Genomic DNA, 17,842 nt, shown 5'->3' on the forward strand with positions numbered 1-17,842 from the left:
AGGAGGGGAGGAGGAGTGCGTGTTTGAATGAAAACAGCCACACACACACACACACACACACACACACACACACACACACACACACACACACACACACACACACACACACTAGTCCGTTAGCTCTTTGGCTTCCTGCCATTCTGCAGCCAGGGAGGCGTTTACTCACCAGACAGGAAGGGAGTGAGTTTATGGATGTGATATGAGGCCTGGTGGGCCAGTCACAGCTCAGAGTTTACATTCAAACACCTTCAAACACACACAGGGTTGACCTTTGACCTCTGCAACCGTTGGACCAACAGGAAGAGCAGCTTTTCTAGGACCCTGACCAGAGTTTGAAACCAGAATAAAAACTCAAACAAACAGGAGAGAAATGTGCTGAAAACATCTGAAACCTCTTCACCTGCTCCGTTTAACACCTGTGAAGAAAAACGTGTTTGTTTAAAAATAAATAAATAAATAAATAAATTATCCACTCCGCTCATAGCTTTAACACTAATGAGCTTTATTCAAACCTCTGACACTAGAAAACAGTCTCTGAGACCTCACTCCATCCAAAATGCTGCATCAGGAAAAAAGTCTGAGATTTTCAGGGACCATCTGACGGCGACTCACCAAACCAGCGGCGCACAAACACTCGTCTGAGCCGCCGATCCTCCTCCACACTCCTGAAAGAGATCTTCACCTGTTTCTCTGAGCAGAAACACCTGACCACAGCTACATCGCCTCCTCCTCCTCCAGTCAGACTGCGCCACATGCTCCTCTGATACCCCATTGAACCTGAACGCTGGGCTCAACAAACGTCCTCAAAAACAAAAAGCGGATGAAAGAGAAGAGGTTGAGTTTTCCTGCAGCTCTAAAGTGCCCTGAATGCCCCACATCTGTAAACTGTGACTGCAGAGCTGAACAGAAACATGAGGAGGAAGAGGAGGAGGAGGAGGAGTTACAGGAGGAGGAGAAAGGGCAGACAGCAGGAGGAGTTGCTGAGGGGAGGAAAAGATTTAAAAAGTGAGGAAGATGAAGGTCCTTCCTCCTCTCTGTTTGGGTTCAAATGAATAAAAAAATATTTAAAAAAAAAAAGAATCACAAAGAAACGCTAGCAGAGGGAGGAGCTACAAACTGACCTGACATGAGCCAGAAATACACTAGAGGGCGTTACCGAGCAACCACAGAGACTCGGGATCTGATCAGAAACATCTGAACAAACACAAGAGCTCACGATTTAATGATGACATGCAGCAACACAGACACAACAACACGGACACAGGCAGCAACATGGCAAAACAGACACACAACAACACAGACATAAACAACACAGTCACAGACACACAACAACACAGACACACAGGCAGCATCAAGACATCACAAAACACAACATTACGGAAACAGATACACAGGCAGCAACACAACAACACGGCAGAACCACGGCAACCTCGCCGTCGGCTCCGATTTACTCGTCGCTTGCAGGTTGGCCCTGCCCCTCTGGACAACTTTAATCACTGTACTCGACTGAGTGCCTTCCTCTGCGCCTCCTCACACACTTTCTCTTCAGCTCTGTTCAATGGGACCTGAACTGCAGTCTGAAGATTACCCAGCTGCACCTGAACTCATCACTGATGTCATCCGTTTCTGTTCATAAAAAACTTTATTAGCATCATCATTTATTTTAGGTCCTCTTTTATTTCATTTTAAAGAGTCACATGTTTACTGGGGATGGAGCCTGAAAGACATCACTGAGTGTGGTTTCATTTCAAATACAAACGGAGCTCTGTCTTAACCTGCTAGGAACTGGCGTCCACATATGTGGACATCACATTTGTGGGATGTCTAGACCAAAATAATACATTCTGCTCTACAAGGGCTTGATATCCAGTTACGAAGACAGTATACTGCCACTGTTCTATCAAAATTTAAAACAAATGTCCTCCTATGTGGCTCTCATTTCTCTCAGAAACAAAAATCAGGTCAGTCAGAATTATAAAGCACTTTGGGTGCCCAGAAAAGCGCTATGTAAATGCAATCCATTATTATTATTATTATTATTATTATTATCCCCTCCATTTCCCAGCTGACCTGAAGTAACCACAAACCCTGATCAGCAGATGCTGAATGGAAACACAGCGATTCACAGCGTTTCCATGAATCAAACGTCCCTGCAGCCACGAGACGTTTAGGGTGTGAAAATTCAAAACATATTATGGAAATGGAAATGCTTTGAATGAACATTTACATGATCCGAGTCACGTTCGTCCTCTCCAGCACGCTGCGTAGCTATGAATAATTGGACATCATCTTCTCCTTGTCGCTCCTTCAGCTCAGCGAGGTCAGAGCTGAGATGTGTCTTACTTTCACTGACATTGATGGCTCAGCTCCAGTTTGAATGTTTTTATTCCTCCACCTCCTGCTCCTCCATTTTGTTTCGGTCTGTTCGTTTGTGTCCTGAAGCGTCTCGGGGGGGGGGGGGGAATAATGGCCAACTGTTCTTGAGACACAACGGAGCCGTTTAACCACAGTGTCTCGCCATGATGCCACAGACACACGCCACTTGTAACCAGCAGGGGTGGACAAAATATCAGGAACAGGAACAGATCAGTGCTGCAAGAAGTGTGACACTGTGAGTCGTGAACGGCAGAGTTACGGTTTGTATCATACAAGAAACATGTGTGAGAGGAAACAGTGAGTGAAGCATTCATCACGTTGAAGGTCCTGATCTGTGCAGCTTATCCTCTTTTAGAGGAACCAGATCTGATCTTCCTAAAGATCCTTCAAACCTCACACAGCTTCAGCCCAAAGTACTAAAACTTTTTATTGTTTGTTGTGATGAAAGAAAAATGTGTGAGTTCAGACAGCAGGGGTGCTGCTGCTGCACTAGTCAACATCAACTAAAAACCTTAGTTTCCTGATATGTTATTTTTATTTTGATTAGGTTTTTTTTAATCTGCAGACGAACACAGTACAGGAAGCTGAAGAGCTGACTGGCTAAATCTGTCTCACGTGTGGCGTTCCACAGGGTTCAGTCCAAGATCCTCTGATGTTTCCTGTTAAAATATTTCCTAATGTAACACTCAGTACTTTGTTTTACTGGTTTATAAAAAAAAATCTGACATCTGAGATGACTCATGATTGGCTGCTTTCACACAATAACTTAGGAAGTGGTGTCTGAGGATATGCATCACTTCCTGTCAGAGTGCTGAGTCAAACAGCAGGTAAACAAAGCATCTTCTCCCTCTGCGGGGAAGAGAGTAGGATTAACGTGGAGCGTCATTGTTCCTGCACACCTCGAATGCCTCATTCTAACAGGAATAACCCCTCGTTTCCCATAAGCTCCTTTCACCTCCTGAACCCCGACCACAAGCACGGAAACAAAATCTATAATCTGTCGGTGTGATCGATCAGCAGCTGCACAATGAACAAGTACAGTGACATTTACACCTACAGATTAATCATCTCCTTATTGATAAGCATGTTTCCTCAGCTGGAGGCGTGTGTGTGTTAATCTGGAGTAATGGGGATTAAAGTTGTGAGTTAATCCATCACAGATTACACACTGGAAACAACAACAGGAGAAGCAGAGCTGAACACTGTGGACCTGAGCCACTGTAATCTGCACAGGTGAGCTCACTTTAAAACACCAGCAAAGTATAAACTATATTCCGCACAGTGGCCATACTCTCAGGTACGCCCAGGACTACTGGCCTCACGTTACCTGTTACTCAGACTCACACCTGCTGACAAACAGCTTTATTTGACGTGTTTTTCTTAGCTGATGTCGGTGAGCCTTGTGGCCAGTCGTCACTCACTTCTCCCGTTTTTAATAATCTGGGTAAATGTTGATGTTTCACACTGTGATGAGGCTTTCAGTGATTACCGTGCTCAGGGTTTCTGTTATTGAAGAACTCCTCTGATGTTCTAGTTTATTCATGTATGAGTATTTAGGTCAGTCGTCCACGGAGACAAACCTGCTGCACACACACTGAGGTCTGACAGACAGCAGCTAGCACATGTTCATACCAGCGTTTCATGAACATGAACATGCACAGCTCTCTGAGTTAGAGCTGTGGGACAGACGGCCTCACGCTTACTCCACTGTGTTTACAGAGAAGTTGATGGTCCACTCTGATCATCACCGCTGGTCTGAGGTGTTTGATTCTGTCCATGATGGACCAACACCTGCACTCTGGTTATGTCTGTTCCTCTGGGCTCTGTTCAGGTGCAGCTGTGCTGCCCTGTTCTTTCACAGAGGAGAGGCTTTCTCCCGTGAAGTCCTTCCAAGCAGTCGTACCCGTTCAGTCTGATTCTCAGAGTGCTGTCATGAACTCTGACCTCAGAGTAGCAACGATGTGCTGAAGTACGTTGTAGTTTCTCCACCTCAGAGCACGTCAGTAAGATCCAGCGAGTGCGAACAGCCGGACTCCAAACTTCACCTCCTCACACACAGGAGCCAGTCTGAACCAGTCCTGTGTGGACCAGAACTGCCTCAAACCAGTTTAAACAAAGCAGCATGATGATGTCATCGCGATAACCCCACCACCTATCTTATGCAACACATCAGCTGGTTCCCATAGTGATTAAGAGGCAGGTGACTTGAGATCATGTTCAAGTCTGACACACACACACACACACACACACACACCTCCTGCTGGGATCAAAAATAATCAATAAGAACTACTCGGCAGACTGAATCTAGAGACTTCAGTTCCCATGATGCTCTGGGGCATGGCTGCCACATTCAACTGGTTTGAATCACACAATCAGGTTTAATCAGCATGTTTTCTACCTGCTGCTCCTACACGGAGTGATTTGAGTGGCTGTTAAACAGAAAGGTAACCTTCACACAGTTGTTTCTACAGCTGATCCAAGTCAGAGACCAGATTCCTACACAAAAAGCTGAGTCACCTCTGCAAAAAAAACATCTCTCAGCACTTCACCCTTCACTTGCAGAAACACCTGAGATTTGTGCTGAAACTCTAGAATCCCAGCCTACCTTAAAGGGAGCGAGAAGCAGAACCCAAAAGAGGATGTCTCCAGACCGAGTCTCTTCAGGACTGCCAGGTCTCACTGATCCACCTGCCACCCTGATGCCAGGGGGTGGAGCCTAATCTAATTAGGCTCAGAGTAACGTGGAGCACCAGATGCCACGTGCTGGTGACTGACCTGCCCTCACACACACAAACACACGTCTCATTTTGATAGCTTAATGAGGACATCTAATTGACATAATGTTTTCCTGCCTAAACCTAATCATAACCCTGACACTAAAACTGCATTCTGAGTCTCAAAAATGTCTTCAAACCCATGGGGACAACCGTTTTGGTCCTCATAAGTAACTGTTTATACAAAGACACACACCCTTACCCACACACACACAGTCTCTTTCATTTCTCTTTGTTCAGGTTTAGTTTTAGAAACATCACTCTAATTTTTTATTTATTTTATTTGTTATATTATTGAAAATCAGATTATTGTAAATATTAAAAAATATATTAAATGTTTTAATTATTTATTATAATTATTTCAGTTATTTTTTCTTTTTATTTATGTGGGACCTTTATTTATGTTATTATGTTTTTTTATTTATTTTTTTTCACTTTTTCAATTCATTTTAATACTTTTACTTTGCGAACTGTAATTTTGTACATTCAGTGTTCTTCATTCTCAGGTTTTTATGTTATTGTTTACAGTCATTAAATTAATTATTAAAAGATTTGTTTTTATTATTGATGTTTATTTTCTTTTTATCATGAGTCGGTGGATGTTTGTTGTTTGTGAACGTGGCTGATTTTAATCTTGCTTCTGCTTTTTCACTTTTTGCTCTCCTGCAAATCGGAGCACCGCGCCTCGAAGGACGCAGCGTTCAATTGCAGCTTCGTGTGCGTGCAAACAGGAAACAACAGGCCTGACGTCACTCTGAGGACAGACAGCCTTTGTCCTCCAACAGTGCCGCCAGCTCGCTCCAGCACGCAGAAGAAAGACACCTCACATCCACTCTCGCCAACAAAGACTCATCTGTGGTTGACCAGGACCAGAATCAGGACTGGGACCAGAACCGGGACCAGCAGATAGTCCTCAGGTCCACCTGAGGGAGTCTCACAGGGACACCCTTCTACAACTTAAATAAAGTTTTTGCCAACTGGAGCAGCTCCAGAGAGTGCCCCTACAGAACGGGAAGTCCAGATGCGTTCAGGGAGCTCATAATTTAAGTCAGAACTAAAACCAGGGTCCAAGAGGAATAGGAAGAGCGTCTTACCTTCATCCATGGGGAGATCTGAGGAGGAGCAGAGAGATCCTTCAGGCATCACCTGCAAGCATCCACGTGCACACACACACACACACACACACACACACACACACACACACACACACACAGGAGACTGATGAAGACCTTCAGCTGTTTAACATAAGCGGCAGCAGTCAGTACGTGCATCATCTGGTGATGGAGGAGGTCATGTGATCAGACTCACCTGAGTGTGCAGAGTGATGATGAAGGCAAAACAGAAACCGAGCAGAGTGAGGACTGAAGAACTGGACCGACAGAAACCTGCATAGACATCAGGAAGTGACACGATTCAGAGTTCACCTGTGATGCATCCACTGATTCCTGTGTGATGATTTTATGTATAAAGCTTTTGAAGCTTCCTGTTCACAAACTTAATACAGTTGTTATTTTTACTGCTCATCTGACTGTCCACAAACTCAAATATGAACATAAACACCAACAAATTCAATTAAAAATAATTTAAACAAAATATAATATAGTAAATAATTTAATTAATGACTTTGTCATTTCTTAGGTTAACAAAATGACTTGTGTGGAAAAAAACCCAGGATTTAGAAATGTATGTATTCAATGAATTCAAATTTTTACTCTTACAATTCCTACAAAAATAAATGAAAATTTTAATAATTTAATCTGAAGTCTTTCAGCTAATTTCAGTTATTGGATTTGGTTGATTTGATGAATCTAAGTTATTCATCAGAAATAATTCATTAATAAAATGATTAAAAAAAAGAAAAAGTCTCATTCCTCAGGCAAAGAGACAGAGCACGTGCAGACTGCGGCACTGCGCAGGTATGAACCTTGGATGGTTTCCATGGCAACACATGAACGCGCACTGGTCGACTTTCCTGTCATGGTTTTCCAGGTAAGCCTGATTTGAATAAAGTTTTGCTGTTTATAACCTTTAGATGAACAAAAGCTCAAAGTGTTTATGAAACAAACACAAACAACCAAACATAAAGAAAAAAAGGCACCAGCGAGGAGCAGCTGTGATCTGAGCTCATTAAAGCTTGGGCAACGCGGCTGTTTCCTTCGCGCGGAGCTCCGTTTAAAGGCGTCTAATTTGGTGTTTTCTGATTTTCTCTGCAAACACAAACATGTCTGAACTTGATCGTGTACTTTTTCTCAAACACCTGGGCCCATCTTTGTTTTCGGCTCCTCGTGTTTCATCACACAGCCTAATCTGGACCGATAATCTGTGCGCAGTACAGACTTGCTCCCTGGTCTGACTGCTCCGACCGACAGCTGTAAAAGTTGAAACATCCAGAGGAGACGCGGTGCCATAGATTTGAGGTGCCCCCGCCCTCATCATACCCCCACCCCCGAGTGTCTGTAATACGATTTGCGTTGATCAGCTCATCTTTAAATGTGAAGACTTCCTAACGGACTTATGACTGAGAATCCCACCCACACGCTACGTGCCTTTGCTGTGATGAAGAGGATCTGAGCTGAGCCCGGGCTCTTCCTCTGAGGCAGAACACTTCCGCGAGCACAGCCTGGAGAGTGACCCGGAGCCCTGGCAGGACTCGGAGCTGCTCCCGGAGGAGTTTGTGAGCCAAAAAAGTTAAAGTGTGGACTCACCTCAGCCTCATTTATAGCCGCCACAGCCCTCCAGCTGACCCCAGCACTTTACAGGAAAAATAAACTCTGCAGCACGGCTTCCTTACGGTCTGCGCCGACTCCCGCTGCGCATGCGCACGCGCTCCCTTTGAAAAGTAGAAAAACGACTGAAACTGCGCTGACGCGTAAAATACACCTGAGAAGCGGAAGGTGAAAGAAATGAAAGACAGAGACACACGTGCGTTAATCAGTAAGAAGGGGACAGAGGAGAACAGAGAGTTGAAGGGTGAGGTTACTACCTGTCAGCGCAGGTACCTCTACATTTGGATGGACCGAAGGTGATAAGCTTAGTGCTGTCTCTGTTTTACTAGAGAATGTTATCAGACATCACACATCGCCATTATAAAACACATCAGAGCTCTGCAGGTAAATACAGGAGGCAAAATAGATTTGCATAAACGCAGCGTGTCATTCAAGCAGCAGCAATAGAGGCTGAAAACGAGCCTCATCTGCATTTCTGCGTCATCGATTGAAAATACGCCGCGGAAGAGAACCTCGTTCAGCTTTCAATTTGAAATCTGTGTGTTTCAGTAAGATTCAGTTATCCCAATAACAGCAGCACAAACAAATCATATTAATAAGAAAATAATTCATGAAGTAGAATAGCTCAAAAAATAAAAACATAAATAAATATGACAACCCCATCAAAATAGTTAAATCTTAAAAAATGAGAGAAAAAGGAAAAGAGTAAAACACACGCGCACAGACACACACTGTAAATGTGTGCACGTATCCGACACACCCAAACTGCACTGACCACTCGGGGGCAGCAGAGCTCCACAGCACCAGAGGAACCAAATCTGTGCACTTGTTCATTACTGGCTTAGAAACATGTTTGATTTTGATGTATTCGTGCCTGTGTTTTCCTGCTCGGTGGACTCGGACCCTCACAAATGTTTCCTCTGATGTTAGTAACAGTTTTAGTGCAGCAGGCTTCAGATCTGCCGATTAGTGAACTCAGACACATTCCTTCAGGTGGATATTTGAGTCAGTGACTGCTGTGGAAGTCTGCAGATGTCTGTGACTCACAAAACCGCCAGTTACAGAACAGCGAGCCTAAAACAAGTCCCGACCTGTCCGAGGGCAGAAGAACAGCTCGTGACTCCGGCTGCAGCAGTGTCGAGTGTAACGTCTGAGAGCGCAGGCAGAAAAGTTTTCACCTCCGTTCTGGAGTGCAGTCTGACATGAGGCATGAGATTTGGTCTGATTAAAGTGAAATCCGCAGGCCGAGCTCTGGATCTTGACCCTGACCCATATCCACGCCTGTCACCCTGTCTGTAATCAGTCCAGACTCGACTTCCTGCAGCTGCTCGTTTCCACATTCTTCCACCCCATGATGGCTCTGGGAGATGTTCATTGGCTCCTGGTTCAATCCGATGTTTCAGCGAAATTGCTGAAGGACAGTGCTGATGTGACTAATGGAAGGAGTTGTAGTGATGATGCGAGAGGCGGGGTTTGGGGCCAGCTGCAGGTATGTATGGGCCTGAGAGGAACACCACAGAGAACACAGTTCGAGTCATCGATGTAACAAAGGAGTGAAAGAAAAGGCAGTGCTACTGGTTGTGACAGGGGCCCAGACTCAAAGCCGTCAACGCCATGCGTATCATATATGTTCTTTTTCTAACTTCGCTCGGTGTTTTACTATGAGAATCGCCTCGGCGTGACCAACTACGGAAGCTCCAATGACACCACGTCTGTCTATGACAGACCTGTCGAGCCGTGCTCAGGGCTCCACCCCCTCATACTAACACGGCCGACCAGCTCCTCCTAACTCATTCTCGCTTTCTTCCCGTGAGAAACTACTTTGAGCTCCCTCAGCACATCCAGGCTAACTTGATTAGCTGCTTAACAGTTCTCAGGCGTCCCGTGTAGTAGTACGTCGCCGAACGCAGTTTTTCCGGTTCCAGTTTGGATCGTGCTGAGTAGGTCCTTCGAAAGAAGTGTACTTAGAGTTGCACTGTGGAACAGCAACCGCGTCAGGCGAGCTGTCCCAGCGGTTCCTGGTTTTAGTTAGCGAGGTAGCCGACATTGTGTGACTCTGGCTAACACGTTACAGCGAGTTGTTTGTTCAGTGTCCGGCTACCATTAACTTGTTAGCAGGCCACGAACCACATTAGCGTCTCACTAGCATTAGCTTGTTGGTCGACCTAGGGTTCGGTTAGCATTAAGTTGCTAACGATATTGGCTAGCGGAGTGCAGCTAACGTGTCACGACGAGCTGACTCCCGCGGCGACTAGATCGGATTTAACACCCACTGCTAGTCCTAGCTCCTTATGGGCTAACGTGTCGAGACGAGCCTGGTGTAGCCTAGTCTCACCCCTTTCCGCTAACCATGTCTACGGCTCCTACTCCCGCCAAAAGGTCGGAGTCGAAGGCTAAAGAGGCTGCTTCCCGCCCGTGCCCCGCATCATGCGGTGCCACCATCTCGGGCAGGGACCCTCATCCAATGTGCATCGTCTGTATGGGTGCCAAGCATGCTCAGGCTTCACTGGCGGACCCTCAGGGATGCCCACACTGTGCTTTGATGCCAGAGAAAGTCCTGGAAAGGAGGCTGAGAGTAGCAGTAACGAAAAGTCAGGACCCCTGCCTGTCAGCTGCTACTGCTACGAGCGATATCTGGGCGGACATGATGGAAGAAGAGTCCCCGCTCATGCCCCCATCATTCGAGGACCTCCTCGATCAAAACGTGGGCGAGCTGGGTGGCGAGGACGCGGAGGGCGATGCCGACTCCGACCTCCTCGACCTGGAGGACATGGATGAGGAACAGGAGGATGACTCTACCTTTCCTCCCCAGCAGTCCAGGCCACCGAGTGGGGCTGAAGTTGCACCCCCGGTGGACAGCAATTTGTACGAGGTCTGCAAACGGGCTGCTGCCAAGCTAGGCATCCCATGGCCAGCCGCCAAGGATGCCGAAGGGGCAGAACGCGACCTGTATGATGGCAAGAGGCTCCCACCAGCCTTGCCTCCATCGAAAGCAGCTTCTGCCAGCAGTCCCGGCCTGCATGAAAGAAATGAGTCGCTATTGGTCAAGCCCTTTTAAAAGCAAGCTTCTGACCAAGGGCTGATCTAAGCTTGAGATCCAGGGGATTGGGTGAACTGGGGCTGACCGAATCCCCAGCAGTGGAACCTTCAGTGGCGTATCACCTTCACCCTAACCGCAGGGCAATCTCAGCTTCTTCTAGCATTTCTTTGCCCAACAAGATAGATCGCCTCACGGCATCTATTTATCAAAGGATGTACAAATATGCTGCACAGTCAGTATGCTCGCTTAATGCAGTCACACTGCTATCAGCATATCAGGCAGAAATTCTGGAAGACATGGGTCGTCAGCTTGACTCGGGTTCCCCGAACCCAGCCCTCTGGGATGAAATCTGCGTGGTTAATGATCTCATTCTTCGCTCCTCCAGGGGAGCAGTCCAAGGGTGTGGCCGCGTTATGGGCCTTGCAGTCTCGGGCGAGAGAGCCTTGTGGCTAAACCTGTCAAGCCTAGGTGATGCTCAGAAGGCTGAGGTCATGGATGCAGCCTATGACCCAACCAAGGGTCTCTTTGGCCCAGCCCTGGAGAGAATGAGAGAAACAAGCACCCGCAGAAAGCAGGAGGGAGAAGCATTCAACCTCTGCTTACCCAGAAAACCTAACTCTCAGCCCTAGCAGGTGCCAAGAGCTGGCTTTTGCAGCAGCAACTGTGAGAGGGAGACAGAGTGGGGTCAGAATGCAGAGAGGAGCAGGAGGCCAGCAGGGTGCCCTCCAGGCCAAGGTAGAGAACCAAAGACCTTGGGGCATGAGGAAATAGCGGGAGTAAAAACCCTGCTGAGCTTCTTCGCTCGGAACCACTCTGATCGCCTGTTTGTGTAACAGGGAGGATATTTCCTCCTCCAGCACATTCGCTGAATCACCACTGGCCACAGAAGCTAACACTCAGCTGAATCTCGGTGGTTTTGCCGCAAACTGTAGTCTGTAACCATGGGAAATGGTTGACAAGACCCAGGGATGAACTGCGCATGCGTGCCACCGCTCCAGCCGCGCTGTGAGCGGGCCTCTGAAGACGCGGTAGGAGAATGGAGGCTTCACCCACAGGTGGTGGAGCAGATTTGGCAGAGATACGGCCGGGCTGCCGTAGATCTCTTCGCCTCGCGAGAAAACACACAGTGCCCTCTGTTTTTCTCCCTGTCAGACGCACATGCACCACTGGGCGTGGATGCGCTGGCCCATCCATGGCCAAAAACTCTGCTGTATGCTTTCCCTCCCCTCAGCCTGATCTCCCCAACACTGATCAGAGTGAGGGATCAGGGGCTGTCACTGATTTTAATAGCTCCACGGTGGCCATCCAAACACTGGATAGCAGAACTCATCCAGCTTCTGGTGGACGAGCCATGGCCGCGCGGGGGGAGATATACCATCCCCATCCAGACCAGGTTGCTCTCTGGGCCTGGCCCGTGAAAGGTGGAATTTGAAGGCAGCAGGCATGCCCCCGAAAGTTATTGAAACCATTCAGAATGCCAGAGCCTCCTCCACTCGTTCTATTTACAGCAGTAAATGGCGTGTTTTTGAAGAGTGGTGCCATGAAAAGCAGATTATCCCTTTTCAGTGTTCAGTGGTGGAGCTGTTGTGTTTTCTTCAAGACTTGCTGGACAAAAGGAAAGCTTTTTCCATCATAGAGGTCTATTTAGCAGCTATTTCAGCCTGCCACGTGGGGTTTGGTGATAAACCTGCCGGGCAGCACCCTCTTGTATGTCGCTTCACGAGAGGGGCGCGTCGAAGGCTCCCAGTTTCTAGACCACTGGTCCCTTTATGGGATCTGTCAGTCGTTTTAGACGCCCTCTCCCACCACCCCTTTGACCCTATTGGGGCAGTGGGGTTGAAGTTTCTCTCTCTTAAAACCACTCTGCTGTTGGCTCTAACCATAGCCAAGCGAGTTAGTGAATTACAGGCTCTGTCTATTCACCCCTCTTGTCTACAGCTGGCCCCGGGACTCACTAAAGCACTCCTGAGGCCTAACCCAGCCTTTGTCCCTAAAGTGTTGGAAACGTTATACAGGTTCTCTACAGTAGAGCTCCTAGCTTTTCACCCCCCTCCATTCTCTTCAGGGAGGGAGCAGAGGCTGAACACTTTGTGCCCTGTCCGGGCCTTGGGGACTTATGTTGACAGACCAGCTGGATTCAGGAAGTCGGATCAGCTGTTTGTTTCCTGGGCCTCCCCTCAAATCAAATCAAATCAAATCAAATCACTTTTATTGTCACATCACATGTGCAGGCACACTGGCACAGCACATGCGAGTGAAATTCTTGTGTGCGAGCCCCACAAGCAACAGAGATGTGCAAACACAACAACACAAACGAGCAAAATACAAGAATGGCCAACCTGAAACTAATAAATATATGTACAATATATAATAGTGTATGCATTTCTGGATGTGTATACTAAATATTTTCCTACGTGTGTGTGTGTGTGTGTGTGTGTGTGTGTGTGTGTGTGTGTGTGTGTGTGTATACACATTTTTACAAATTAAATAGTAAAAAAAAAAAATAATAATAATAATAATAATAATAATAATAAAATATATAAAATATACAGAGTTGAATATGTGCAAAACAAGTGGCATTTATATACAGTGTGGAGTGCACCCTCACAAGGGAAGGCCCGTATCACGCCAGAGGCTAGCTCATTGGATTGTAGAGATTATAGAGCTGGATGTTGCACAGTAATCCCTGGCTCAGACAGTGCTGGATTCTGGTGCCTCAGGTTTGACCTGAGATCCTGGAGTAGCATTGGAGAGTAGCTTCGGGAGCTGGCGCAATCCAGGAGTGGGCCATATCTCCCATAGTGAAACACCGAGAAGTTAGAAAAAGAACGTTGGGTTACTTAACGTAATCCCTGGTTCTTTGATAACAGAGTGAGGTGTTTCACCAACACTTCCCTCCTTGCTTAGGCACGGAAAGAAATCTGCTTGGAATGAGTTAGGAGGAGCTGGTCGGCCGTGTTAGCATGAGGGGACAGAGCCCTGAGCACGGCTCGACAGGTCTGTCATAGACAGACGTGGTGTCATTGGAGCTTCCGTAGTTGGTCACGCCGAGGCGATTCCCATAGTGAAACACCTCACTCTGTTATTAAAGAACCAGGGATTACATTAATTAACCCAATGTTTTAATACATTTTTGAGACTTCGACATCATTGGTGTGGGGTTGTAAATAAATGGCACAACACGTTTTAGGTGATAAATTGCAGGAAATGTGATAGAAATTAAAGTTTATATAAGCAAATTTGTTCTATCGAAGCCACATTTAGAAGATTTATTGATCATTCTGAAAAATAACAGTGGTAATGTACAGATCACAGCTGTTGTTTCAGGACAAAATGCCGCTGTACCTTTTGAGTTAGTGAGGTCGTACTTTCGGTTTTAGTAACAAGGAAGGAAACGATTTGTCTTTGGATTACATTTGGATTAGCAGTATATTATATACTCTTGCAGTATATTAATAACTAACCTTGTATTGTGGATGAATAATCTCAGTTGTTCTCCTGACTGAAGTTTGGTCCGTATATAGCATCCTGCTATGCGATTGCATTTGTCCCTAACCACCAGAATCCGCCACATTAACTTTTATCGAGTGGAAAAAAAGTTGGCGTTCATCCTCCAGCTTCACTGTGCTAATGTTATGCTAACATAGCTGTGTTGCTAGCAATCACGTAGCACAACATTATATACCAGGTAGTCCAACTTCAGTAACCCTGCAAACGCCACTGCTGTTTAGGTTTCTGTCTTCATTTATGAAGTGGTAGCAGAGCTGTACGTTTTAATTAGTTTCAAAAATCTCTCAGTCAGAACATGGTATGAAATGTTTAGGTGTAAACTAGCGAGCTAACTTCCTGTTAACTTCTAACTCCGTTAAATTTAATAAATTCTGTTTTCATGGATGCATGGATGTAAAACTTAATTGTTACACCCGATAAAGCAGCAACGCTGATGATAAAGATGAAAGAATTTAGACGGTTTTTAACTCTTAGTGTTCGTTTGACTTTGGGACCTGAAGGGACGGAGTTTTGGACCCAGATTACTCCGCGAAGCTCCTCACTACGACAGCCGTAATGCTCTGACAATCCATCAAGCAGTGTACTAAAACATTTTTTTAACAGATTTCTGCACGCCAAAATCGGTTTGACGTCAGTAAGCACAGCCAGAATTCATACATAGGGCACACTCTCGATTTTTGAGAACATTAAAGGTATTTAAGTGTGCCTTATAGTGTGGAAAATACGTTATACATTTTAAAAATCCTGCTGCAATGCAAATTAGCCACACCTTGGGATGTAAGGAGCTCTCAGCTGTCTGCCTGGATATTTCTATCTCATAGCTTTGCCCTGCTAACAAGCGTGTGTGCTTGTACAAAGGCCGTTCAGCCTCGGGATTTACACTCTGATCGACACGGATATTTGAAGAATGAAGGGACCCTGCAGCAAAATGGAGAGCTGAAGCTCTGACTGTGCGCCTCTTTACTCAGTCTGACCACCTGTTGAAGGTAACGTACTAACATGGCTAACATTAGCATCACTGCACATAGCCCTGTTATTTTAAGGTAATCTATGGCAAGATATCAGGGCAAAAATTCGCCACTTTTCTAACCTCTTTGGTTAAGAAATGGCGTAAAAACTGCGTTTAATTATTCAAAAGGTCATAAAAAACGGTGTTTGTCCCAACAGAATGCTGTTTTTCACGCCACAGACTGGTTCCTTGAACGCCCCATCTGAGTGGCATTCTTTGAACGCCGCTTTTTACATCACTCGGCAGAAAACGGCGTTCAAAGACGGATTAAAAACAGCGTTGTTTTGTTTTTGTTTGGGGTTTTTTACAGCGTTCTGTGTCAGCGTTTAAAACGCCTTTTTTCTTGAAATTATGCAGGGCAGTCCTCATGGTACCCTCATCCAATTACTTTCAACAGATTTCACCCAATCAAAGAAAAGGAAGTGCAGACCATACTAATTCATTACAGATTCAACTTGCTGCTAAGTGATTGCCTATTCAGTACCAATGTTTGTCACAGTATTCACTTGTATTATAATCCCACTATGCATTTTGATATGTTTAAAGCAGGCTTCCTCCCACCGTCCAAAGACATGCAGCTTGTGGGGATAGGTTAATTGGATAATCCAAATTGCCACTAGGTGTGAATGTGAGTGTGAATGGTTGTCTGTCCCTGTGTGTTAGCCCTGCAACAGACTGGCGACCTGTCCAGGGTGTACCCCACCCTTTGCCCTATGACAGCTGGGATAGGCTCCAGCGCCCCCCGCGACCCTGAAAAGGATAAGCGGAAGCGAATGGATGGATGGATGGATGATGTATTGTTTGGAGTTTAGTCTGTTGCTGTTTTTAGAATTTCTTCTTGGACCAAATGTAACCCACATAATTTCCTTAGGGATTAATAAAGTATTCTTAATATGATTCTGATTGTTTCAGGCCTGCAATTGTTCAATGACACATCTTCTTACCTGTATCTTTTGCTCATTTCTCCTCTTCTTTTCTGTCGACAGGGCCTCTGTCAACAGGTTGTGTGTGAGACTTTAAATCCATCCATTCATCTTCTTCCGCTTTATCTGGGGCCGGGTCGCGGGGGCAGCAGCCTATGCAGAGAAGCCCAGAACTCCCTCTCCCCAGCCACCTCCTCTAGCTTATCCAGGGGAATACCAAGGCGTTCCCAGGCCAGCCGAGAGATATAATCTCTCCAGCGTGTCCTGGATCTGCCCCGGGGCCTCCTCCCGGTGGGACATGCCAGGAACACCTCACCCAGGAGGCATCCTTGTCAGATTCCCAAACCACCTCAGCTGGTTCCTTTCAATGTAGAGGGCTCTACTCTGAGCCCCCGAATGGCTGAACTTCTCACCTTATCTCTAAGGGAGATAAGGTGAGAAGCCACCCTTCGGAGGAAGCTCATTTCCGCCGCTTGTATCCGCGATCTCGTTCTTTCGGTCACTACCCACAGCTCGTGGCCATAGGTGAGGGTAGGGACGTAGATCGACCGGTAAATTGAGAGCTTCGCTTTTACACTCAGCTCTCTCTTTACCACGACGGACCGGTGCAGCGTCCGCATTACTGTGGCTGCAGCACCAATCCATCTGTCGATCTCCGGCTCCCTTCTCCCATCACTCACGAACAAGACCCCGAAATACTTGAACTCCTCCACTTGAGGCAGGAACTCATCCCCGGCCTGGAGTGGGCACTCCACCCTTTTCGGGCTGAGAACCATGGCCTCAGATTTGGAGGTGCTGATCCTCATTCCCGCTGTTTCACACTCGGCTGCAAGCCTTTCCAGTGCAAGCTGGAGGCCTTCACCCTGTTGAAGCCAACAGAACCACATCTTCCGCGAAAAGCAGAGATGAGATTCTGAGGCCACATAAGTGAAAGACCCTCTGCCACTTGGCTGCGCCCAGAAATCCTGTCCATAAAAATTATGAATAGAATCGGTGACAAAGGGCAGCCCTGGCGGAGCCCATCACCCACCGGGAACGAGTCCGACTTATTGCCGGCAATGCGAACCAAGCTCTTGCAACGATTGTATAGGGATCAAATGGCCCGTAGCAATGGGTCCAGACCCCTCATACTCCCGGAGCACCTCCCACAGGACACCCCGAGGGACACGGTCGAATGCCTTCTCCAAGTCCACAAAACACATATAGACTGGTTGGGCAAACTCCCATGCACCCTCAAGTATCCTTGAGAGGATAAACAGCTGGTCCAGTGTTCTGCAAACACGACGAAAACTGCATTGTTCCTCCTGTATCTGAGGTTCAATTAGCGGACGAACTCTGCTTTCCAGCACCCTGGCATAGACTTTCCCAGGGAGGCTGAGAAGTGTGATCCCCCTGTAGTTCGAACACAACCTCTGGTCCCCCTTCTTAAAAATGGGGACCACCATCCCGGTGTGCCAGTCCAGGGATACTGCCCCTGATCTTCA

General features: G+C 46.6%; 2 protein-coding genes and 1 long non-coding RNA gene across 7 annotated transcripts in view; 2 read left to right on the forward strand and 1 right to left on the reverse strand.

Moving 5' to 3' along the window:
- The window catches only part of LOC146652858 (pleckstrin homology domain-containing family G member 3-like), a 38,203-nt gene extending 30,212 nt beyond the window's left edge, over positions 1–7,991 (reverse strand). For 2 of the 5 annotated variants that reach the window (XM_085381217.1, XM_085381216.1), the window contains exons 1-3: positions 7,856–7,991; positions 6,459–6,535; positions 6,245–6,296 (exon numbers count right to left, since the gene is read on the reverse strand). In XM_085381217.1, the coding sequence (XP_085237343.1) occupies positions 6,245–6,293 (49 nt within the window). In that variant the 5' untranslated portion in view covers positions 6,294–6,296; positions 6,459–6,535; positions 7,856–7,991. Of the gene's footprint in view, positions 1–612; positions 909–6,244; positions 6,297–6,458; positions 6,536–7,855 lie in introns of those variants that run through there. The other 3 variants (XM_085381218.1, XM_085381214.1, XM_085381215.1) reach the window with 3 other exon arrangements.
- Positions 1–17,842, forward strand: part of LOC146652857 (uncharacterized) — a 134,484-nt gene that overhangs the window by 89,925 nt on the left and 26,717 nt on the right. The window lies entirely within an intron of this gene.
- Positions 10,227–10,934, forward strand: LOC146652860 (uncharacterized). The gene has a single exon (XM_085382610.1). It carries the CDS (start codon positions 10,227–10,229, stop codon positions 10,932–10,934), a length of 708 nt encoding a protein of 235 aa, XP_085238736.1.

The sequence above is a fragment of the Rhamphochromis longiceps genome, linkage group LG15 (assembly GCF_057381845.1).
Source record: "Rhamphochromis longiceps isolate RC_006_pf linkage group LG15, R_longiceps_female_GT1.1, whole genome shotgun sequence".
NCBI lineage: Eukaryota > Metazoa > Chordata > Actinopteri > Cichliformes > Cichlidae > Rhamphochromis > Rhamphochromis longiceps.

Bases quoted from the DNA above. Each gene is read 5' to 3' on its own strand.
- LOC146652860 (XM_085382610.1), top strand. From the start codon at position 10,227: ATGTCTACGGCTCCTACTCCCGCCAAAAGGTCGGAGTCGAAGGCTAAA.